Here is a 23,934-nt window from a genome sequence, read left to right as displayed (position 1 = left end):
TCCTGAGGTCATGCAGAAAGCTATCTCAGAGAGGACCACTTAGGCTGCATCCTGAAAAATAAATAGGATGTATCTATTCGACTCAGCTGGACAAGAGGCAGGGGAGACTACCCAGTGGAAAGGGAACAAAACTCTGGAAACAAAGCGGAGATGAGAAAGAACATGGCCCAATGGTCCAGGAACTGTATTTTCCAGCCTGGGGGCGGGGGCAGGATGGGAGGAGAGTAGTGCACAGGACAATGGCAAGACGTCTGGCAGGGACCAGCTCCTGAGGAGACTTGCAGGTTAAGTACTATTTGGGAATTTCTTCTGTGGAAATGGAAGGCTGCTGGGGAGTTTAATCAAAGAAGTGACATGTTCCCTGATCTCCTGGGGAAATGGTTAGTGGGGCACCAGCAGAGGCAGGGACAGTAGCTGGGGGCTTTTGGTATAGTCTTAGTGGGGAGCTTCTGAAGGCTTTAAACAGATCAGGGGTGACGAAAGTAGCTACTGTCAGGCAGTGGGGGGCTGGATGACTTTAGGGAGTGGTGGAGGAGGAGGAGGTGTATGATTTCCCAATTCCTGTCTTGGTAGATGGGGCAGGTGACAGGTCCCCTGACAGTGTCAGTACAGGAGGATCACACTGGGTCAGAGGGGTGACAAGTCCAGCTTTGGGTTGAATTCTGAAAACATCAGCCAGTTTAAGGGAGGTGGAATCTGGGAGGAGCAGCCAGAGAAATAGGCCAAAAACTAGGAGAATCAGAGTCACTGAAGCCCAGGGAGGGGAACATTTCCAGGAGGGTATCATGAACAAAACTGCCGTGAGTGGAAAAGCTGTCAATCACATTTGGAAGCAGGCAGGTCAGAGGTCCCTTCTGTAGAGATCAGGGTGAGGCCAGACTGCCAGGCTGCAGAGAAGGGAGTGAGAAAGCTGGGGAGGCGGTGGGATCTCTGGACCCTGGACCCGGAGTATAAACCTCTCAGGTGTCCTGGATTCTGGAGGAAGGGATTTGAATTGGCCTCCATTTGCAATGTGTTGCAGGGTCTCTTGAAGATATGATTGTGGTTTATTTCTCTGCATATGGTGAACAGGGACTGTAAACTAATCCTAGTAAGAAGGGTGACATTGACAAGAAAGAGTGTTGCCTGGGGCCCTTGTCAAATACACCTATTTGGTGGCCAGAGAGAACTCTCTTCCGGGCACCTGCCTGCCGGCCCGGCCCGGCCCGACCAGCTAAGCCCGCGCCCGCAGCCCCCTCCAGTCCCGCCTCCCTTGGACCACGCCCACAGGTGGGCGTGACCACCGGAGCCCCGCCCTCCGCCCCGCGTCCACGTGATCTGTCAGTTCGGGGAGATGGAGGAAAATGGCCGCCAGGTAGAGGGCGACTCGCTGAAAGCCGCGGTCTCTCCCTTTCCCGTGTTCTGACAGCGCCTGCGGCAAAGCGGGCCCTTTCCGCCCGAGTTGTTGGCGCCGTCCTCGGGCCGGGTTGTGAGACGGTCAGTGTGGTGGTCGGGTTTGCGTGGGGACCGCAGAGAGAGGAGGCGGGGGCCAGGCCCGGCGGGGAGGGGCCGTGGCCGGGAGTACAGCGGGGCGAGGCCGGGAGGGAGGGAGCGAAGGCCAGGTGAGGAACGGTGAGGCAGCGCGTGGGGAAGGGGCCGTGGCCAGGTGAGTATGGGGCGAGGCCGACTGCGCGTGAGGGGCCGCGGGCAGGTAGGGAAGGGGCGACCCGGGGTGGGTGTGGGGGCCGCGGCCGGGCCCCGGGGCCCGGCTTTCCGGGCGAGTCTGCGCTTGCTGGAGCGTCGGGAGGCTCTCGGCCTTGCTGTCTCAGACCGTCAGCCTCCCCAGGGGCCGAGAGGGGGTGGTGGGGGGCAGGTGTTCTGTGCGGAGCCGCATCCGGCGCACCCGCCGCCTCGAGAACTCCCTCAGCTGGTACCGCTAAGGCAGGCGTTCGAGGTTTCTTTCCCTGGGCTTCCAAGGACGAGCTGTTTGGTTTTTCTCCCTTTGCTTTCATAAGGGCCTCCATTGTCCTGTGCAGGCCATTATATCAGCAAAATATCAGCAAGCCATTGATTATGATGCTTCCATGACTTTTTTTAGGGAAGCGATTTCTTTGTCAGCCAGCAATGTTGGATTATTTTTTTTTCAAATTGTTTTGCCAAATGGAAAGGTTTAAAGCAATGAATATTTTCTTATTATTAACTATTTGTGGAGCCATTTCTGCTAGCCGCTAGGGGCACTGGTTAAAAAATGGAGCTTTCTTAGCCTTACCCTCAGAATTCCCATTCAGCGGAGCCTGGGGTGTGGCTCAGGAATCATCCCTTCTGATGGCTGATTTTGATACATTTTGTCATTGCCCGCACTTTGACGACACGAAGGATCAGACATCTACTTTTTAAAGCACCGTAGGCGACCTTATGCAGAGCCACCCGCGATGGAGAAATGCAGCTGTAAAGTGTTCTTTGTTCTCTAGCTTTACCAGCATGGAAACCTTCATCAGAATCATTTTGGGTGCTTGTTAAAATGTCAGTTTCTGGGCCCCAGATCTACTAAATGGGATTCTCTAGGGGAGAAGCCCAAGGAATATGTGTGTTGACAAGCTTCCCAAATAACTTTGATGCACGCAAGTTTGAGAGTCTGTTTGAGTGATTTCCGGATCTGTCTTTCCAAATACTGAGTGAATTATCCAACTCAGGTATTCTGGAGCACCTCAAATTCCGCCTGGCCTTGTTCACCCAGCAGGAGTGGTGGGGAGAAAGGGGCCAGTAACTAAGCAGAGAAAGGTCCCGACTTCCTCCTGACTTCACGGTTTTTAATCAATGACAGCACCATCCTCCATCACCTATGCTTGGTAACTGGTCATCTTTGACCTGTTATTTCATTTCCAGTCACATAATTTTTAAAAATTTCTACATCCTGATTCTCTCTGGATATTTTGGTATGTCAGAGGGTCCAATATGGGGGATTTTATACTGTTTAAGTTCATATCTCTCATTTCTTCTCCATCCCTGCCTCCTGTCCCCTGTCCTGTGGGCTCTTTTGGTGGTTCTCTGACTGGTATCCAGGGCTCTGATTCTGGGCCGCGTATGCTGCTGGGGGAAATCTTTTCCTAGGGTCATGTGAGTGTGCCATTCCCCTCTTCCTGCTTGTGCTCAAGAACTGTCATTTTCTCTGCGCTGTATCAGTCAGGGCTGTTAGAAGGCGAGGAACAGAGATTTACTCTTTTATCTCAAGGAAAAGGAGATTTACAGGGCAGAATCAGCAAGAAATCAGGATCCAAGGCAACTCCACTTTCTGTGTCTCTCTTAGGGGCCACATTTGTTTTCTCACTTAGGAGAAGACTTCTCTATTCATTCTGTTGGGTTCTCTCTCTACTGACTGGCTGTCTCAAAAGTGTATCATTTTGCCCCTGGCCCATAATGCCTGGGCCTCTGGTTTCTAATTTCAGTTCTAGAGAGAGAAATCTGATTGGCCCAGCTTATCTTTTTGAGCAGTCACGTGTCCTCATATGCTCATCCCTGGGCATGGCTGATGGTAGGGAAAACATGGCTGTTGAGCATAGCAGGAGCTGTGGGCAGGCGACATCCTACAGCAGAGGCATCTTTAGTATCCCTATTCACTTACTCAATTTCTCGGTTATCTATGATTTTTCTGCTTGCTCTGGGTCTGTAATAGGGTTCTGGGGACATGTGAACAAAAGAGAGACAGTGCTTATCCTTGAAGAGATCACAGATCTAACCACCCTCACTTTTTACTTACACATCCCATACAGGCTGTTCATTGTTTCCTGGACATACACTACATGGTCACTCAGTCAGCAGTCTCTCCATCTCTTTTCATGGTGTTTTTGGTATGGTATGTCCTTCATTCATTTCCCACCTATTGGACCCATTCTTCGAGGATCACCGCAGAGTGATACTTCCATGATATTCCAGTGGGAGTAGGGACTTCTATTCATAGCACTTTGGTTTCTCCAGCACCTAAATTATGACCTGGATTTATCTGGGTGCTACAACATTTGCTTTTTGAATTATGTGGGGCTCGTTACTTGTGTATGAAACCTGTTTTCTCATCTCTAAAATGAGAAATAATGCTGAAGAGTATTGGAAAATCAAGTAAGAATGTAGGTATAAAAGCATCTCAAAAAGTATACAGTGATATATAAATGCTGTTCTCGTGATGACGATCTCTTAGGTCTTCTGGTGAACAGTTAGCTTATTGAAGGCTTGATAGGAATTCACTGAAGGCTATCATGGGCCTTGCACATAATGATGCCCAGAAGATATTTGCAGGACAGATGAGAGCTTGTCCTCTGGGCTTCATTCACCTGGTGTCTGCTGAGCCCCTCCTGTGTTCCTGGAAATGTGTCAGGCATCAGGGAAACAGTGGTGGCTAAAACAGACATGCTTCCTGTCTGGGATCACAGTCACTGCAACGAAGTACAGTGTGTCTTTAAGTGAGACTGCTCTGGACGGGGGAGGGGGAGGGGGAGGGGGAGAATGGAGAAGGAAGGTGAGGAGGAGGGAGGGCGGGTGCCCTAAGCCGGCCTGGGAGGGTAGTGGATGGTCTGGGAAAGCTCACTGGGGAAGTGACATTGGAATTGAGACCTCTGGGCTGTCGGTAGGTTGGGCAGAAGTGTCTTTCGGGATTGAGGGGAGAAGATCCTGGACTGTGTTGGGGTGAAGGCGGAACGGCTTGAAGTTGACAGGGAATGTCTGAGATGATGGGAAAGAGGGGTGGGAGGTGGGGGCGAGGGTATTTGTTTTAAGATGGCTGAGAATGGAGCCTGTTTTAAAGGATTTATTTCAGAGGGAAAGCAGGGCTATTCAAACGTGAGCCTCTGAGGGAGGGGTGGGGAGACCTGGCCTTAAGGGATGCAGTCTGATTTACTGGGCACGCTCGAGTTCAGACGCTTGACTGGCCTTGTTAGAAGCCTGGCTAATGGGAGTCATTTTGTAACTGTCAGCTGGGGCAGACTGTTTTCATCTGTTAAATTGAGAGATGTGACTTGATCAAATTCAGTTCAGGAGACATTAATCAGTTCTTTAATATGCACAAGAAGCTGTTTTAGGTGCTTCTGAATTTGTGAAGGAAAGACTTGTGAAGTTCCTCCCATTAGGAAACTTAACAATAGAGAAGAGATGGGTGGGTGGATGGGCAGAGATGACCAGAATTCAAGGTGTTAATGTTGAACGATCAGCAAACCTGCTGTAGTATTTCCCCCACGTACACAAAGTAGAGAATCGTATAGTGAACCCTCATGTACCCATCCCCCAACTCCAACCAACAATGACCAGTATTTTACCAAATTTGTTTCAGCCATTTCCCTCTTTTCCAGTCACCCCTTTCCTCCTCCAGTACTTTAAAGAACTGTAAGCCCCGTAGGGCAGAAATAGTCTTAGCTTGTCAGAGATAGCCCGAAGCACAGTGCGTTGCAAATTACAGACCTGAAACTGTCATTAGATTGCACTGTTGGTGAATTACAGCTGTGTAGAATTGCATGCATTTTCTCCAAATTATATGACAAAAATAGATCACCTTTCTTTAGTAGATTTGTTTAAAGGGTATCCTTCCAGTAGCTTAAGGCAAAGCAGGTTCATTTTAGATTTTTTTTTCCCACTATTTTATTACCATTTTCTGCTTAATCTTAGTCTAAAGGAATTAAAGTCTTAATCTTAGTCACTATCTCTAAGTGATAACTGTTCACAGCTTTATCTACTCTGAGGGTGATACACGTGCAGTCCATATAATGAATTGGGGTAGAGAGGTAACAAGATTTGAAAAATTGAAGAATTTCAATCTTTGTTCTTTAAAAAATTTCATTTGTTTAGCAGGGAGGTAATTATTTTTTCAATGGAGGTACTGGGGATTGAACCCAGGACCTCATGCATGCTAAGTGTGTACTTTACCACTGAGCTATACCCTACCCTTGCTCAATCTGTGTGTGTGTGTGTGTGTGTGTTTTTTTTTTTTTTTGACAATTGAGGTCAATGTCTGTAGCTGCTTTTTCTTACTGTGTTCATTCAGGTCTTGTGCGGTATTGTAGTGAAGGAAAATACTTGATCCAAATAAGGGCTTTGTCAGACCTTTGTGTTTAAACTTCTTATTTTAAAGTAATTGCAGACTTACAGAAGACTTATAAGAATAGTACAAAGAACTCTCTTTTACGCCTTAACCAGATTCACCAAGTGTAAAATTAAAATTTAGGATGCACATAGTCTATGTAATTATATTCCTGTTAATCCCGTAACCATTTATTGATGAGGTACCAAGCCCTTACTTAGTTGCTGAGGGTGAAAAGATGAGTAAGATGTGATCTTGATTCTAGGATTTCAAAGTAAGTTAATAATTGTGATACCTGATTGTCAGCGTAATACTGCAAGTTTGCGTGACACACAGGTGTACTGGGTGAAACTGGCCAGGGCGGGGCAGGACAGAAAGAGTGGAAGAAAGGAGGAGGAGGTCCCAGAGGAAGTGACCCCCGAGCTGGATTTTGAAGTAGTGTTTCTGTTTGTGAGAATGTGGAAGCTGGTCCAGGCGTTCTGGGTGTGTGGGTCAGCCGAGGCCTTGTGTGCGCTATGAGATACAGGGGCCCTGCTGTGCGCCGGGCTCTGTTCCCCGTGCTGGGGCTTCCGCAGCGAACAAAACAGAAATAGCCTGTACTCTCATCGGGCTGCAGTTTTGAGGTGGGGTGGAGAACGAGGAGGCAGACAGAAAACTAAGAAATAAAAGATTTCTTGAGTGATGCTCCACGTTATATGGAGGAATAAAGCAGGGTTATTGAGCGGGGAGTGATAGTGGGGATGATGGCTGCTTTATACGCAGCGATAGGAAGCTCTGATCACATGACAGGTGAGCAGAAACCCTGTGTGGCCTGAGCAAAATGAAGGAGAAAAGGAGGTGGCAGAGGGGGTGGAAGAGATCAAGCAGGGTCTTCTAGACCATGGTAAGGATCTGGGATTTTATTTTGAGAGAGAGGACAACTTGTTGGGGAGTTTCGGGCACAGGATGTCATAATAAGACTGATGATTCAGGAGGATCACTCTGGCTTTTGTATAGAGAGAAGATTGTGGAGGTGGCAGGGACTGCCATCCAGGCCCAGGAGTGTGCACACACACACAGGGAAGGTTCTAGGAACTACATGTTGGGTCAGTGCTTAAATGGAAAGACGGGAAGAGGAGGCTGGAGTTAGGAGGACCACATTCAGGAATTTATGTGTCATATCTGGAGGGTACAAAAATTAGTGTTGGGCAAACACGGGTCACTATTGTTGCTTTGGTATAGTTTGTAATGGAGAAAAGTTATATAGTGTATCTGTCTACTAACCATTTAGCCTTTTTGTGAAAGCATTTTGAATATACCAAATTTTTTTTATTATTCTGTTAAATTTGTTTGCAAGTCCTGAAAATTAGCTTACTGCAACATAGAGATTTTTTTTCCCTAGCCTTGATATTGGCTGTATCTGCCTTTTCCAAAAATGACATTAAGACATTAATTTTCTAACTAATTGTGCAGAAGAATGTACAACCTTATATTCCCATTAGACAGAAACTGCTTTGGACCCTAGACTGAAATGATACACATTCATTCAAGAAATAGTGTCTTCTAGGGGCCAGGAACTATGCAAGGATTTGGGTATTTGGTATAAAATAAAAGACAGTAGTCCTTTCTCTTATAAAGCTTATATCCTAGTGGGAGAGACAGTTATTAAATAGGTAGATATGTAAATTATAAGTTTAGAAAAGTGCTGTGGAGAAAATAATGAAGGATCCTATGAAAAAAATGAAAAAGATCCTATGATAGACAAAAATCCAAGTTAGGGGAATCCACTAAGAAAGGGTACTTAAGAAGTGTTCATATTCTATTAGTATGTAAAACAGCTAATAGTTACGGAGTTTGTGTGTATTAGGTACCGTGTTAATCCCTTTGCACAGAACTATGCAGTTACTTAAAGATGGTGAAATTTAGACACTAAGTTGAAGTAACTAGCCCAGTGATTAAACATTAAGTAGTAAAATCAGGAGAGAGACCTAGGCCGTCTGGTTCTGGGGTCCATCCTTTTAACCGCTACACTAAGCTACACTTGAAGAAGGCCTTTTTGAAGAGAGAACGTTGAAACTGAAGGCTGAACAGTGTTCATGTTTTTGTCTTTGTTCAGGTATGATTCTCAGGTGGTCTTGTTTTGGTCTTGACATCATGGTCGCACAGTGACCTTATCTGTTGGTGTTTTTTGAGATTGTTCATGTTCATGTGAGAGCTCCAAGGTCTTGCTGTGTGTGCCAGGCCAGCTCCTGGCACTCAGGGGCAGCTTTTCTCTTTCTCAGCTCTTACTGGGTGGGCGTTGTGTTAGATTTAAGGTGGGTCCTGCCTCAGTAACTTACGGTTTCAGGGCGATGTGGACAAGGATAAGGAAGACGGACAGTTGAGTGTGGTATGGGCAGTTTCAGTGTATGCACAGGGTGTGGAGGTGTCCCGGAGCAGGGGCACTGGCCCAGCTTAGAGTCAGCAGCCAGTTACTGAAGGCTTCTGGGAGAAGATAATGTTAGAACCACGTCCTCAAGGAGGCATACAAGGTGTTGAGGCATATGTGTGGAGGATGGGCCTTCTAAGCTGAGGGGGAAGAAAATGCAAAGGCCTGGAAAGAAGAAAGCCTGGGGCAGCCAAGGAGCTGCAAGTAGGTGAGTCTGGCCAGAGCTGAAGTGTGGGTGTGAGTGGGCAAGTGGGTAGGGGTAGAGGGTAGGAGGGTTGGGAAGTGGAGAAAGAGATGAGACTGCAGTGGTAAGATGGGTCCATATTGTGAAGGAGCTGCGTGCCTGCACCGTCACAGTCAAGAACTGAGTTCATGACTCCTCATTGCTCTTCACAGAGCAAAGTGTTTCATAGGAGTTATAGAACTGAATCTTTACAACGGCGTTGAAAGACTTAAGGACTTCAGTTCCTTGAATAACTGGTGCATAATAAAGCCATCACCTTCTCTTCTCCCAGCAAGAATTTTTTGGAAACTAACAGAAGGATTCTAAGAGGAGTGTATTTAGATCACTCTTGCTTTAGTGTGGCCACTGTATTGGATGGAAAAAAGACAGGAGGGAGGAGATACAAGTTGGGACACTGTCACATTGATCTGTGGTGTGAGACGCATTTTTAGGACAGGTACCTAGGTCACAACAGTTTCCTTTTTTCTGGAAACAGGGCCAGTATTATGTGACCTTGTAGCCCTTCCAGCCCTTTGACTGTGTTCCAGATTGGCACGGGACATAATCTGTGCAGAGTCCTTTACTGGGATTTTTGGATTTGGGAACAAGGAATAGTGTGCTTTCTTTAACTTTACAAACTATCTGATTTGGGTTTAGAGAGTTGTTGGCAGCCTCACTCCCATTTGTGTAGAAGAAGTTGGTCTGTACTCGAAGTGGACTAAGCCAGTAGGGAATGAGAATTCTGCTGGCATTTGAGGTTCAGTGGCTCTCACCTTTCCCATGGCGTGGTTTTTGGAAATAAACTAGTATCCTTAATTTTTTTTTAGTTTTTCATAAGCTAGTTTAAATTTGTTTCTTGCACCTTTAGTGTAGACGGTGAAGGCCTGAAACTAAGGCACTGTGAGTGGGGTTGGCTGATCTCAGACATTGGGAGGTAAATTGGACAGAAAATGGTGACTGTTGAGAGAGCAGTAGATGCCTTGGTAGCGTGGATGTGAGGGTGGTGTTCCATGGTGGGGGCAAGTTGAGGGAAGGCAGGTTTTGGAGAAGCATGGCAGGTAGGGGCAACTTTGAGCGGTTCAGCTTGGCCTGGCTGTGGATGGGGAGGGGCTTGTAGAAGAGAGAAGGGTGGTAGATAGAGCCAGAAGCTGATGCCTCACTGAGATGTTAGACTTGATCCTGCAAAAGGTGGGGACAGATGCAGGTGCTGGATGTTGGTGGTGACCATTAATAAAAATCTCTTACTGGTTTCTGATGATGGAAGCATCACATTCTAGAAAATTAGGAAATAAAGTTTCTAAAGAAAATAAAAATTACATTAATACCATTACCATTTGATCTGTTTCATTTCAGCATTTAAAAATGTGTGTATTTTAAATAATTGAGACACTTTTTTCTTTTAATTTATTTTTTGTGATACTTAATATATCACAAGCATTTTTCTGTCCATTTTTGGGAAACATTTTGATGCCTGTGTGCTATTCCACGGTGTGACTATATCATAATTTATGTAATCTTTCCTCTAAGTTTTTTGTTCTTCTGAATAAAATTGTGTTAAATGTAAAATCTTTGTCCATGTTTCTTGTGTTTTTAGCTATTAAGTGAAGTCACTGGATCAAGTGTAACTTTTTCGAGGATTTAAAAAAACACGGTATTATTGAGGTACAGTTTACAGGTAAAATTGACCCTTTGTAGTGTTCGGTTTTGAATTTTGACAAAGGTACAGTGAGGGGACAGGCGTGGGATTCCAATGACAGACATTCCTGTTCAAGAGGGGGGAAGAAGGGAAGGAAAAAAGGAGTCACCAGCCTCAAATTTTATTCTCTTAACAGAAAAAAGTTTTAAATTTTAATGATCTCAGATTTATCAGTCTTTTCGAGAACTGTACTTGTAGTGTTACAGCGAAGAAATCTGCTTAATCCAAAATCATCTTATGTTTTTTTTCTAGGAGTTTTGTACTTTTAGATATCACATTCAGGTCAGTTTTGGGTTATATATGTATTTGGTGCAAAGTATGAGTTGAGCTTTTTATGTTTATTTGTTTATTTGGTTTGGATGTTCAGTTGAATAGAACAGATCTGATTACTACTGATTACTTTTTTGGAACTTACGTTCTTGTTGTGGTAGGGGGACAGTAAACATGACACTTTGTATTTTTGATGTTGGTAAGCGCCAGGGCAAGGGGGTGGGAGTGCTGGGAGTGCTGTGGTGGGGTGTGTGTGCGGTTACCTGGTCAGTCACCAAGGCCAAACTAGAACATTTGATTTTATCTTGAGGGCTTTGAGAAGGGGAGGATGTAATCTGACTTGGAATGGTTCAAGATGTGGTTCTTCAGTCAGCAGCTGCTGCATCACCTGGGGACTTGTCAGGGGCCGCACCTGGACCTACTTGTCAGCATCTCTAAGGGAAGGGCCCAGGCATCTGTGTTTTACAGGTTTTCTAAGTGATTCTGATGTATGTTATGCTTTAAGAAGCTCTGGTTCAGCTTATGTTTTCAAAAGATCACTGTGGTTGCCTTGTGGAGGATAGATGGTGGGAAAGGCAAAATGGAGGCAGTTGGGATCTAGGTGAGAGGTCACAGTGGCTGGACCAGGGTGGTTGTGATGGAGCTGGTGAGTAGTAGTCAGATGCGAAATCCATTTTATAGGTGGAACCAAAGGATTTGCTAATAGATGGCATGTGGTATAGGAAGACGAGATAAGTCATGGATAATTCCAAGGTTTTGGCCTTGGAAGAATGGAGCTGTAGTGGCCATGTCAGCTACTGAGATGGAGAACTTAGCAGGAGGATCAGGGGAGCAGTTTCTCTTATTTGTGGGTGGTGAGGAGGAGGAGGGCTTGGGGGATGGGTCTGGAGTTTGGGGTTTGGATGAGTTAAAAGTGAGATGAGTTTGACTCTTGGGAAGAGAGGAGGGGGCATTCAGAAGCTGAGTTCTGGGGCTCTGTTTTCACTTCTGCCAGTAGGGCTGTATTGTATAAGTTTAAGTTTAAGAATGGTAATATAGTTAATAGTAACTTTTTTTTTCTAATCACAAATTATGTGTATTTTATCTAATCTGCTTTAACAGGTATTGGAATAAAGAAGACTGTAGCTTTCTGTGAAGATGTCAGTTCTGATATCACAGAGCGTAATAAATTATGTGGAAGAAGAAAATATCCCTGCTTTGAAAGCTCTTCTTGAAAAATGCAAAGATGTAGATGAGAGAAATGAGGTGAGACCAAGCTTCTAAAATTTACATTCTTTTCACAAATATTTGTTGACTACCTACTGTAAGTAAGAAATGTGTAGTTCTTACCCTCCGTAATATTGATATAATTTTTAAATTGTTAAAAGTACTTCAAATTGTGTATTTTTGGAATACATTTGAATTTACACAAATGATTGAATGTTGAATTTTTGATTTATGATTTAGGTTTATGATTGAGACTTACGACTGGCTTTTTCTTCCCAAATAGAATAATCAATATTCAAGAAGCTTAATTATTAAAATCAAAAGTGTTTCTAGGAAGCTTTAGAAGAGCTTCTAGACCCAATCTTTCTATAAATAGATTAACCAGACAAAATTAGGACTTTTTGAAATATTTTCTTTCTTGGGGACTCAGCTCTTTTCCTGAATTGTTCATTCCACACGCCTTGGGATGTTAAAGGCCCTGCATCTTTAGAGACAGTTATATAAGTCATGTGTTCTGCTTAATAAGACATGTAAGTATGTACTTAACATTTTCATTAACTTGCATTAGATATTTCTATTCAATAATATAAACAAGCAAAATGTTGATTATTTCCTCATGAACAACCAAGCTGCAGCATTTTGGGGACTAATAAATTTTATGTATAAATTTTTTATGTGGCAAAGTATGTATGTTTTATCAAACTTAAGAAAAATAATTCTTTTTCTTAGAATTGTATTTTCAACACTGTAATTTATTTTGCCAGTGAGTAAAGTGAATAAGAAATGATTTCAGTTTTACACTAATGTATGTATATGTGTGCACATGGATGTGTCTGTGTGTGCAGACATGCAGTTTTATTTATGATTTTTTTAAGTGGGTAAAGCACATAACGTAAAATTTCCATCTTAACCATTTTTCATTGTACAGTTCAGTGATGTTCAGCAGTGTTAAGTAATCATTATTGTGATGTATCTCCAGAACTTTTTCAAACCTGAAACCCCATAACCATGAAACAATTCCCTGTTTTCACCTCCCCCTGCCCCTGGTAACCACCATTACACTTTGTTTCTGTGAATTTGACTGCTCTAGGTACCTCACGTAAGTGGAACCGTACAGTGTTTGTCTTCTAGTGACTGACTTACTTCATTTAGTATAATATCCTTGAGGTTCATCCATATTAGACAAGATTCCCTTCCTTATTAAAGCTGAATAACACTGCACTGCGTGTGTTTATCCATTCATCCACTGACAGGCATTTGGGGTGTTTCCTCCTCTTGGCTATCGCGAGTAGTGCTGCTGTGAACATGGGCATGCAAATACTGTAAATGTTTTTAAAGCTGCTAAATCAATAATTATTACTTTGTTATTATTTTTTTGACATGGGGGTACCTAATTTAATTAAATGTTAACTGTCATTAAAGAAATTGTGATATAAAAATTTTATTATTGCAATACAATTATGATACCTAATGTTTTTATTGAATATTTATGCAAATATGATAATAGTTCTGTACATTTAGCTCATTTAAGTTGAATAGCACTATAAAGAACTATACTGTTATTTATCTTGACTTACAGATAAATGACTTAATCCCTCAATTTCCTATCCAAGATACTATCTGGTGAAATCTAAATGGAACCCTGTTTTGCTGACTTCAAACTATGATCTGTTTATGCTCTTTTGCCTTTCTTTCAGCCTTCAGAATAATTCATCTAAGGATAATTTCTATATTTTCAGTATTTCAAGTTAACAGAAAACTCCTGAGTCTTTGGAATTACAATTTTGAAAACTGATGTACAGTTTATATATCCTTAAGGGTCATAGATTCAATTAATTGGCTTTAATTTATATATTATACCAGTGACTTTGATGTCTCACTTTTTATACCAGCTGATTAGAAGGGAGAAGGATGCTGTAGAAAGTAAGTCACAGACATTAGAGCTGACAGAGGCAAGCCTAGGCTAATAATTGATGTCTGTAGTTATGACTCAGAATCATAAACATAATGTTTAAGGTAATTGCTTAATAAGTAGCGTGTGTGCACTGCTTTTTAAAATAATGGTTGTCATAAAAGTTATAATCAAATTTAATGTTTAAAGGTTAAACTTCTTCACCTAGAAAAATCTATGCATAATATCTCATTCCCTAATGACCCTGGGTGAATGACATGTGACTACCACATATAATTTAGTATCCATCGTGACATGAGTGTCTGTATTTAATTTTGATGTACTTTTGTATTTAGTCACTCAGTATTTGTGTTTCTGTTTACTTGTATTCTTATAGTAGCATCTGTTGTATTTTGCCAGTTACTGTAATTATTTGCTTGTGTGTATGTTGCCACTAACAGATTTTTAAATTCTTTCAGAGTTTGCTCACTCATTTACTCAACAAATATCTGAGTACCTGTGTGGCAGCCACTGTCCCCCACTGGGGATGCAATTTTAAACAGACAGACAGACATGCTTCCCACGCTCAGGGAGTTTAGGGCATTTTGGGGAAACACAATAATCAGATGTTAATCACACAAATAAAAGTGTAATTACAAACAAGGATTAGTATACTAAATGAAATTAGAGGAGGGTAGCAAGGCTTCCCTGACAGGTTAATGTTTGACCCAGGAGCTGCTGTGTAGGTGGTAGTTGGTTGGGTGTGATAGAGGGACGACTTTGAGGGCCCAGAGGTGGGAAGGAGCTGGGGGGCACATTGGTGAGGAGGGAGTGGCCAGGCACAGACGAGGTTTCAAGGTAGCCCTGCTGTGGTCTCTCCACCAGTCAGGGTTTTCCTAGGCCACAGGCATGTAAGGATTTTGGTGGTTATCCAAAGGAGCAGTAGGAAAACTATGAGGGTTTTAAGCAGTGGAATGTTGTCAAATTGGCATTTTGAAAAATCACAGGTATTTTGCCGCACACTGATAGACATTCAGTAAGTAGGTGTCTAAGGGAACCGAATTATTCGTGTAAATTTTTTCTCATATACCTTAGTATGTTTTAGCACCTTTAGTCCCACTGAAGTGCTTCTAACCTGTTTCACATCGCACCACTTACAGAAGGTGACAGTGTGTGTGCTGCGCTCGCGGCAGAGAGGCCAGCTGGGGTAACCTGCCCCAGCAGCCAGCTGCCCAGGCCTGCCCCGCTGCCCCCGGCTGAGCGGGCACTGTCTCTTCCTGCTGTGACTCGTTCCGGGCACACAGGCTGGGCCTCTCTGATGGAACTAGTAGGGGATTAATGAATTAAGGTTATAAAGAAAGGCTTAAAAAAACTGTGTAATATATACAAAACATGTATTTTGAGATTTACTGTTTTACTTTTCTCCCTGTAGTCCTGATAAAACATATATACAATAAAACCACATTCTGTATCATATTTTAACTGTATTGTTAGAGAATTTGGTTACCATAGCTATCCTAAGATTTTTACAGATACTGTGGTAATTCTTTTCAGTGCTGATATTATTTGTGTTTACTTATTTTGAATAAAATTGCAGTGCCAAAACCAGATCACTAATACTGTCGTAAAAACATTTCATCTTCTGTTTGACTTTTACATTATTAGTAAATAATTATTAGTAAATGGATAAGAGTTCAAAGGTGATTCTAAATTAATGCAGTACTGTAAACAGCACTTAACATAACATCATGAAAATTCAAGTACAGTATATATGTATAACTGGTATTTCAGCTAAGCACAGCACATTGACGAGTTCTCTGTGTCTTTTCTGTCTGCAGTGCGGCCAGACTCCTTTGATGATAGCTGCTGAACAAGGCAATCTGGAAATAGTGAAAGAATTAATTAAGAATGGAGCTAATTGCAATTTGGAAGATTTGGTATATATTGAAATATTTGATATATTGAAATATATCAATATATTGAAATACTCATTTGTCTTTTTCTTTTCCTTACCTTAGCTATTTGTTTTTAGGAAGTGATCCAAAAGTAATAGATTACAGCTTGTACTTTAGCTGTATCCCATCTTTGCCTAGTAATACACTGTTAATTTTTTGAAAGAAGTAATACAGGAGAAATGGTTACTTTCAACGAAAGGGCTCAGCTCGTCATGTCTTTCATGTGTAGGTTGCACTGGCTAAACAAGGAGCACGTAAACATAAATTAAATGCTGACTGAGAAGATACCCGTGTATGTATTACACTGTGAAGTGTCTCCCCGTAATGGTATCTTATTATTATAAGCATCATTACAGATGATAAGCCAGAAAGACATGGTCCCTCCTGATGCCACTTCTGGGGGATAAATCACTGTTCCAGGAGGCTTACATCTCCTCTTACTTCCTTTCTTCCCAGGAATTGTTTTTCAGGGTCACACATCTGGGTTTTTTTAATATTTGTTTTTATGATTCATATTGGTGATATTAAATTGATGACTTTAACTGAATGATCATCTGAATTAGCTTTTACAGTCCACTCATGAATAAAAGTTAGGATAGGATACTTATAACCTTTATTTAAAGAATAAAGGAGAATAGTTCTTTATCACAGTTTCTGAACTCATCACATGGGGTCACTTCAGTTTAGTAGTTTGTAAATGTGCTCTGAGATCTGACAACAGGCTCTTTCATTTCAGGTTATAGTGACGGCTGCTAGCCGCGAGGATTAGCTTTGAGGTTTTGATAGTCATCTTTTCTCCTTTTTAAAAAACACGATATGTGATTAGAAGTCCAGTGAAAAGACTGAACAAGCACCCGGGAAACCATTCCTACACACTGTAGTTGTACGGGGAGACAGGTCTAACTTCTTATCAGAGCTTACGCCTCAGTGTTGTTTTAGAACAGTTTAGAGAGGGTCACGTCATGTCCATTTGGTATGATCATCTGGTATGTAAATTCAAATGTATTTCTCCTCACTTTGGAATGCTATTTTTGGTTTTGAAATGATAACATTTGTGTCTGTGTATTCAAGGATAACTGGACAGCGCTTATATCAGCATCGAAAGAGGGGCACCTGCACATTGTGGAAGAACTGCTTAAATGCGGGGTCAACTTGGAGCACCGTGACATGGTATGTATGTGCTTTATATGTTATTAATTAGCTGAAATCTTGTTAACAGTAATAAATATGTGTGAAATCTTTCATTTTTAGGTATGGGGTGATGTTACAATAATGTTTTTAGGATTTGGGATTGGGCATTGAAATGACCCTCAGGAATGTTTTAAAACCCAGGTGATACAATGTACCTCTTTTAGAATATTCTTAGTCATCATTTTCTGTTTATTTCAGAGTTTAAAATTCTGAAATATTGTTAAAACAACTCATTACCCTTTATAATGTATCAGTGTTTTAGAACTTACGAGAGAGGTGTTCCCGTTAAGAAGAATTTTAAGAGGGACATAGTATAGTAGTATAGTTTTTAAAATATTTTCAGTTGTTTAAATTACAATTTTCAGAGTAATACTTTTAAATTTATTTGTAAATGTAATTGTGTTCAGATATACTGTCTGTGCACATTACAAGTTTAATGAGATATGATCCTTAATTATCTCAGCTCTTACTTGATCTTGACATCTGCTTAAAGCACAAAGGTGAAGAAAGTGATCATTTATGGCTTATTTTTTCTGCAAAATGTTCAGCCTTTTCAAAAGTTAATTTTAACAGGAGATAAGAGGAAGGAATTGAACTGCCTTGATGTAATGTATTACTTTGCTGATGATGCTTTATGAAGGACAGGTGGTCTGAATTTTTAAGAAGCTGCAGCACTCCACCATCCTGCACTTAATACTGTGTTGTACAGTGTGACTTACACAGTGTTCTTACCTCTGCAGCCTTATATTTATTCTCAAAATTTAGTGAAGTGCCTGGTGTACTGATTTTTATAGAAAGATGCAGAACCATTTGTATCCTCCCTATTTCTAAAAAATTTGAAGTGCATGGATATAAAAGTCTAGGGAGAAAAGTTACTGATGCCAGTAATCTAGGTGAGGGATGGAGATGTCAGGTGAGAGTAAAATGTGATGTTCTTACCTTATTGGTATATAAAGTAGTTGGGAAATTCTTGGAATTACCTAGTTCTCAGCATTTTATTAAGGCACCATACCAGTTTACCAGATGAATTAATATTAGGTGCCCATTCTATGCCTGGTCCCTTTCCATGCTTTATAACCTCTCTAATTCACTTCTCAGAAGAATCCTATGGGCTAAGGGTTCATTTTGTTCTCAGTGTATACAGTTCAGGAAATTGAAGCTCGAAGAAGTACTCTTTGCCCAAAGTCACTCAGCTCTTAAGCAGCCAGACTGAGGTTTGAGCCCAGGTCTGCTTTCTCCGGAGGCTGTCTCCTCTATGACTCTTCCATGTATATTAGCCAGGGAGTTAGGGACTGTGAAGTACACATTACGAAAATGTGTAAAAACTTAGCAAGATTTGTAAAAAGTGGTTTCTTAAACTGTTTTAGTTCTCTGGAGGTGACTATCTAGGAACATAGAATATTTTCTGAAGGAAAATATTCAGACAGCCAAAATAAGTCTTGGAAATTTGGAGGAGTCCAGCATGAATGTTTCCTATTTCAGTTTCCATGATATAATGCAAGCTTTGGACAATCATTTCCGGACTTAAGAGATTTGAATATACTGTTGTCTATTCCTCTGGGAACTTGGGTATTTAAAACAACAGAGTAGTGATTTCTTAGAACAGTGATTTTGTAAAGCATATTCACAAAAGGACCTTTATTAATGACATCTGTGTGCTTGGAGACAATCCAGTGTTCTATTTCCCTCCCGCCACCGTGTTTTTTCCCTTCAGGGAGGATGGACGGCTCTCATGTGGGCGTGTTATAAAGGCCGCACTGAGGTGGTGGAGTTGCTTCTTTCTCATGGTGCCAACCCAAGCGTCACTGGTCTGGTAAGCGTTGAGAAAAAACTCATCTGTGATATAAGTGGTCAGTTGTTTTAGAGAATACTTAAGGCTGGACTTCATAATGAATAAAAATGATCTAGATCTTACTAAAGATAATAATGCAGAATGTGATTTCAAAACATAATGAGAGAAAAAACACAATGAAGTTTTTTCTCAAACTAATTTCTCTTTTTTTGTCAACAAAAAGGCAACTCTTGGAGCTTAAATATTAATTATAACTATATAACATTTTCAAAAGGAGATTTTGAAATCCTTAATCTTGCCTGTTTTCAGTGAGTATGCATTCTCAATCTAAACTTTTCTTAAAGAAGGGAGACCATACCGTGTCCATACCACTTTTCTGTACATTCTTGTAGGTAGTAGTACCTGCCTTATTACTTTGCTTGAGACTTGATCTCAGACTGCAGGTTAGTTGTTTTATTGATGAGGGGTTTCCCTTCACAATGTATATGTATGTCAATCATCACATGGTGCACTCTAAATTTCTTATAACTTTATTTGTCAGTTATACCTCAGTAAGACTGAGAAAAAGAAATGGTTTTATTTCAGTTAATGGAAGGATTATAAAGAAAGGTTTCACATTCTTATTAGTCTTACCTGTTAGATAATCACATTGAATGTGTTGACTCTATAAGAATACATGTGTTCATAATGTATAGTTATTTAAGGTCGAGTACATCTTTGTTCCCGGTTATGTATTATGAGCATTATGTGTATTTTTAAAGTGGAGAATGGTCTGCAACTTGAATTTTAAAGATACGACTTTGTATTACTCCCTTTGTTATTTCCTCTTCTTAGGAGATGTGTTGTAAATATCCACCTAAAAGACCTTTTCTCTCCCTCCTGTCTCCCTACTGCCCACCTACCTGTCTCCCAGCAGTACAGTGTTTATCCCATCATTTGGGCAGCAGGGAGAGGCCATGCAGATATAGTGCATCTTTTGCTGCAAAACGGTGCTAAAGTCAACTGCTCTGATAAGGTAGGTCAGCAGGGTCTTTCCAGGTTCCAGTTCATATTATGTCCACTCAGTGTGTCTAACTTACAAGTATTTTCATATGATCTCATGAGGCTGCTCTGACATACCTTATGTTTATATATATTAATGTATTTTATATAGACTTAATGTATTTTGTGTAGACTGACATCTCATAGGTGGGTTCCTTCTAGGTGTTAAATACGTACTAAGTGTCCTTCCATTGTTTTTTATATCACGTTCATCATTCTTGGGAAAATAGATGGGGGTGCTTCTCTAGCTTCATTATTTGAAGTTTTCTATTATAACTCTTCTTTCTACCTTTGGTCCTGTCTGCTTTCTCTGTATTGTTGCCAGATGACCTTTTAAAATTCATTTTGTTCTCTCTCTCTCTCATACTTGGAATCCTAAAGACATCAAATCTGTTGATGCCTGATGTATAAAGATAATCCTTGCTGCCCTTTTTCCTGCTATCTATACCCTTAAGCTACCTTGCATGCTGAACTATCAAATGATGCAGGTTCCTGAACGCGTCTGTTCTCAGGCCTGCACGCCTTGCCCGTGCTCTTTCATAGTGTGGAGTGCCCTCTCCTCCTCGTCTGCTTAGCCTGCGTTCACCGGTCACCCTCAGCCTGTGTGCTAGCAGCTCCAGAAGGCTCCCAGGATTTGATTCTATTCGTTTTTTGCAATCGTTAATCCCACAAATAGTTAATAAGTATGTATTTAATTGTGTCATTCTTTCTTGCTTTTGGGGAGCTTTGATGGCTCCTGCAGTTCCAGGACAAAGCCTAGACTTCTCAGTTTCCCCGTCTGTCCTCCCAGGTGTACTTCTTGCTGCTTCTCTCCGTATGCACTATGCTTTTAGACAAAAGATTGTCTACCATTCTGTGAACTTTCACGAGTTTCTATGAAGTGTGTGTGTGTGTGTGTGTGTGTGTGTTTATTCTGTTCCCTCTGCTAGGAGTGTTACTACCTCCTCTGCCTGATGAACTCCTGTGTATTTTTTCAAGGCTCAGTTGAGATGTTGTCTTCTTTGTTCAGTCTCCTTTACTTACCTAGTCAGCTTGGATGCTCCTTGTTCCATCCTGTCCGTGTTCTCTGTCCACACCTCCAGTAGTGCACAAAAGTTCTGTTGGTCGAGGCTGGTATAAAAAGTAGGCATTTATTAAATGTTCGTTTCAATCTGCAGTCTCCTATGTAGGTAAAAGTCACAGTGAGTATTCATATTATCTCTCATTTGCCAGACTCCCCAAAGATAAAGCATCGCTTTTATGCATGATTTGTATTCTCTGATGTCTTTTGAATCATGTTCCAGCGGAAGGTGCTTGTGAGTGCAGTTTCTGGGCTGAAGTTTACTTTGTCAAGTATAGAGCTGGTCTGGGGTGGTTGGTGGTGAGGAGCTCAGACTGAAGCCAGGCTTGTTGGGTTCATGGATCTTGCTCCGCCTCCTAGTAGCTTTGTGACTTTGAGCCTGTGATTAACTTCTCAGGGCCTCATTTGCTCATCTGTGAAAATGTGATACTGTGATTTGTACTTACTCCTGTGATAAGGATTACATGAGTTAACCCACATAAAGTAGCTAGAACCATGTTTGGCACTTGGGTGTTACTATTTTTGACTATAGTCAGACTGTTGGACTTCAGATTGTATTTCACAAGATAAGGAAAGTAAAGAAAGCTTATTAGAAATTAGAGCCTATGTGACTTTGTGGTGGAAAAATTGTCACTGATTGTAACAGTTAAAGTTGGTTAAAATACATTTCATGAAGTAGTTAACCATCTATTCAAAAATAAAATGGGAGAAATATGTCTGGGATTATATGATTGATGTAAACATTAATCTGTGAATACTCTATGTTGAGAGCTAGTTTCTTTTCATATACCTTTGATAATAATTATGAATTTATTATTTTTTAACAGTATGGAACCACCCCTTTGGTTTGGGCTGCACGAAAGGGCCATTTGGAATGTGTCAAACATTTATTGGCCATGGGAGCTGATGTTGATCAAGAAGGAGCTGTAAGTATCTTTTCTACTTTAACCACTGGTGGTGGAGATAATTAGTTTTAAGAGAGAGGATATTTTTTCCTTATTATATGCCAAGAAAAATTTCCCTGCAGTTCTTAAATGGTGCTTAAAAAGCAAATACTTTCATTTAACCTGATAGATATATTATAAATATTATGTATCATAAACATGTGCTTTTAAGGATTTATTGCTAATGCACATAAATTTTGGGAGGCTAAAACTATACAGAACATCTTTTAATAATCTTAGGGTAATTATAATACTCCCCAGATCAAATAGTTTGAAATACTGCCGTGGAAAGAATTTTTGTTCTGTTAAAATATCTTTTCTTTACAATGTAAAAATAATATAATTTTTTGATATTTTTATCTGTGACTTGTTTTCCTTCTCTAATAGACAGATTTGAAAAAGTCAAAAATCAGTGATCAACATCTAGAAAAGCTTAAAAGTTGGTTCCGTGTATGTTACTGACTAGCAGTTATTGATTCCTTATTGAGTACCTGCTGTGCACCCAGCCTTGTGCCAGACGTGCTGGGGATACTGGAGAAGCCTGTCAGGCTGCTTTTCTCTTGAGCTTGTAAGAATATGGTTAAAGGAGATGACATTTGTGCACAGGAAACAATACAGACTTCTATTTACATAATTAAGTATTATATGAGACGGATCATAAAGGATGCTGAGAAGAGTTGCTACCAAATCTCTGGCTGCTGTGTAACAAAAGTGAACTCAAAATCATGCTTGACTTCTTGGCATAATACCAGCTAGCTCCTCCTGTTTTCCATGTTGACAGGAGCTACTAATTGCTGACCTTCAGGGGATGTATAATGTTTTAGTGCTGTGTGGAGGTGCAGCGTGATTCTTACCCAGCCGTGGAAGTCATACCTTTCACGTGCCTCCTTTCTGGACAGTTTATCGAGTAGCTGAGTGTCTTGTCTCTATGATTACTGACTGCTAAAGAATCTGAAAAGGCTGTGTTATCTTAATATTGAGAGAATTATGGCTTAGTTTGGGGGGCTGATACAATAACTGAAATATTTCTATAATAAAATTGTATGACATCTCAGTAGATCCAAATCTCAAGAATAAATTTTAATACTTCTTTTGCAGTGAGTCAGATTCTTCTATTAGGTGATTTATTGTTATAAATTAAATGTGCAGTTCTTTTTTTTAAGAGAACCACTAAAAATAAGATAGTTTGAAAGTGTGGTTTCTAGATCACTGTGAAAGGCAGAAGAAAATGCAATTATTTTTATTGAAATATTCTATAGCTTATGAGTTCATGGCTTTACTTCAGTTTTTCCTATAGATTTTATTATAGAGAATTCTGTTTGAAGTCTGATTGACCTTACTTTGGATTCTTTAGAATGTGTTTAATTTTGAATCATCCTATCACCAGTTTTATACGTCAGTACTTTAACGAGAGTCCAATTTCAGATTATCGTTTAAAGAATTGAATGTTAAAACAGTCCTACTGGCTGAAGAGGATTTGTGTATCTTCAAAAATGGAAAAATATGCTTCCTGGCCATTTTTCGTGTATGTTTGCTGATTTATATTGGCATTTTATTATCAGAAATAACTGTTAATAATAGGCCACCTATTTGAAAATACCAGTTTTTTGATTATGGCGTAAGTTATATATTTCCTAAAATTGCTAATTTTTTTTTTGGTTTGTTTTTTAGAATTCAATGACTGCACTTATTGTGGCAGTAAAGGGAGGCTACACACAGTCTGTAAAAGAAATTTTGAAGAGGAATCCAAATGTGAATTTGACAGATAAGGATGGGAACACAGCTTTGATGATTGCATCAAAGGAGGGACATACAGAAATTGTGCAGGATCTACTTGATGCTGGGACATATGTGAACATACCTGACAGGGTAGGTTACTTACGTAGAATTTGTCTTCCAGTGGTGGCATTGATGACGGTTACCTTAATTTCTCACCACCTTTCAAGATTCTTCGTGCGTGACAAACATTTGTTTTAAGATGTTTTATTTCTACCTTTAGAACTAATAAGTTAAAAACTATTCAGTCTTTGTGAAGGGGGTTCTTTTTAATTTTTTTCAAATAATATTGTTAATTGAAAATGTGATATTGAGACTGTGTTGTTTCATGGTTGGTGTTATTCATTGTTCCAAGGCCTGCAAGTACCACCCTTACACTTAGAATTTTCAAATTTGTGTCTCTTCCGCTGACCTCTTCTCAGAAGTCTGCACTCGTATGTCT

The 23,934-nt window shown here is 40.8% G+C and overlaps 1 protein-coding gene across 9 annotated transcripts in view; it reads left to right on the top strand.

Annotated features, from left to right (window-relative positions):
• The first annotated feature begins 1,322 nt into the window (after window positions 1-1,322).
• KIDINS220 (kinase D interacting substrate 220) overlaps window positions 1,323-23,934 on the top strand; it is a 90,005-nt gene continuing 67,393 nt past the window's right edge. For 5 of the 9 annotated variants that reach the window (XM_074341627.1, XM_074341625.1, XM_074341624.1 and 2 more), the window contains exons 1-8: window positions 1,323-1,476; window positions 11,738-11,881; window positions 15,572-15,670; window positions 16,760-16,858; window positions 18,594-18,692; window positions 19,585-19,686; window positions 21,600-21,698; window positions 23,388-23,585. In XM_074341627.1, coding sequence (XP_074197728.1) covers window positions 11,774-11,881; window positions 15,572-15,670; window positions 16,760-16,858; window positions 18,594-18,692; window positions 19,585-19,686; window positions 21,600-21,698; window positions 23,388-23,585 — 804 coding nt within the window. In that variant the 5' untranslated portion in view covers window positions 1,323-1,476; window positions 11,738-11,773. The remainder of the gene's footprint in view (window positions 1,477-11,737; window positions 11,882-15,571; window positions 15,671-16,759; window positions 16,859-18,593; window positions 18,693-19,584; window positions 19,687-21,599; window positions 21,699-23,387; window positions 23,586-23,934) is intronic. The other 4 variants (XM_074341628.1, XM_074341626.1, XM_074341623.1 and 1 more) reach the window with 1 other exon arrangement.

The sequence above is a fragment of the Camelus bactrianus genome, chromosome 15 (genome assembly GCF_048773025.1).
Source record: "Camelus bactrianus isolate YW-2024 breed Bactrian camel chromosome 15, ASM4877302v1, whole genome shotgun sequence".
Classification (NCBI taxonomy): Eukaryota; Metazoa; Chordata; class Mammalia; order Artiodactyla; family Camelidae; genus Camelus; species Camelus bactrianus.
This window is presented reverse-complemented; position numbering and strand designations above follow the sequence as displayed.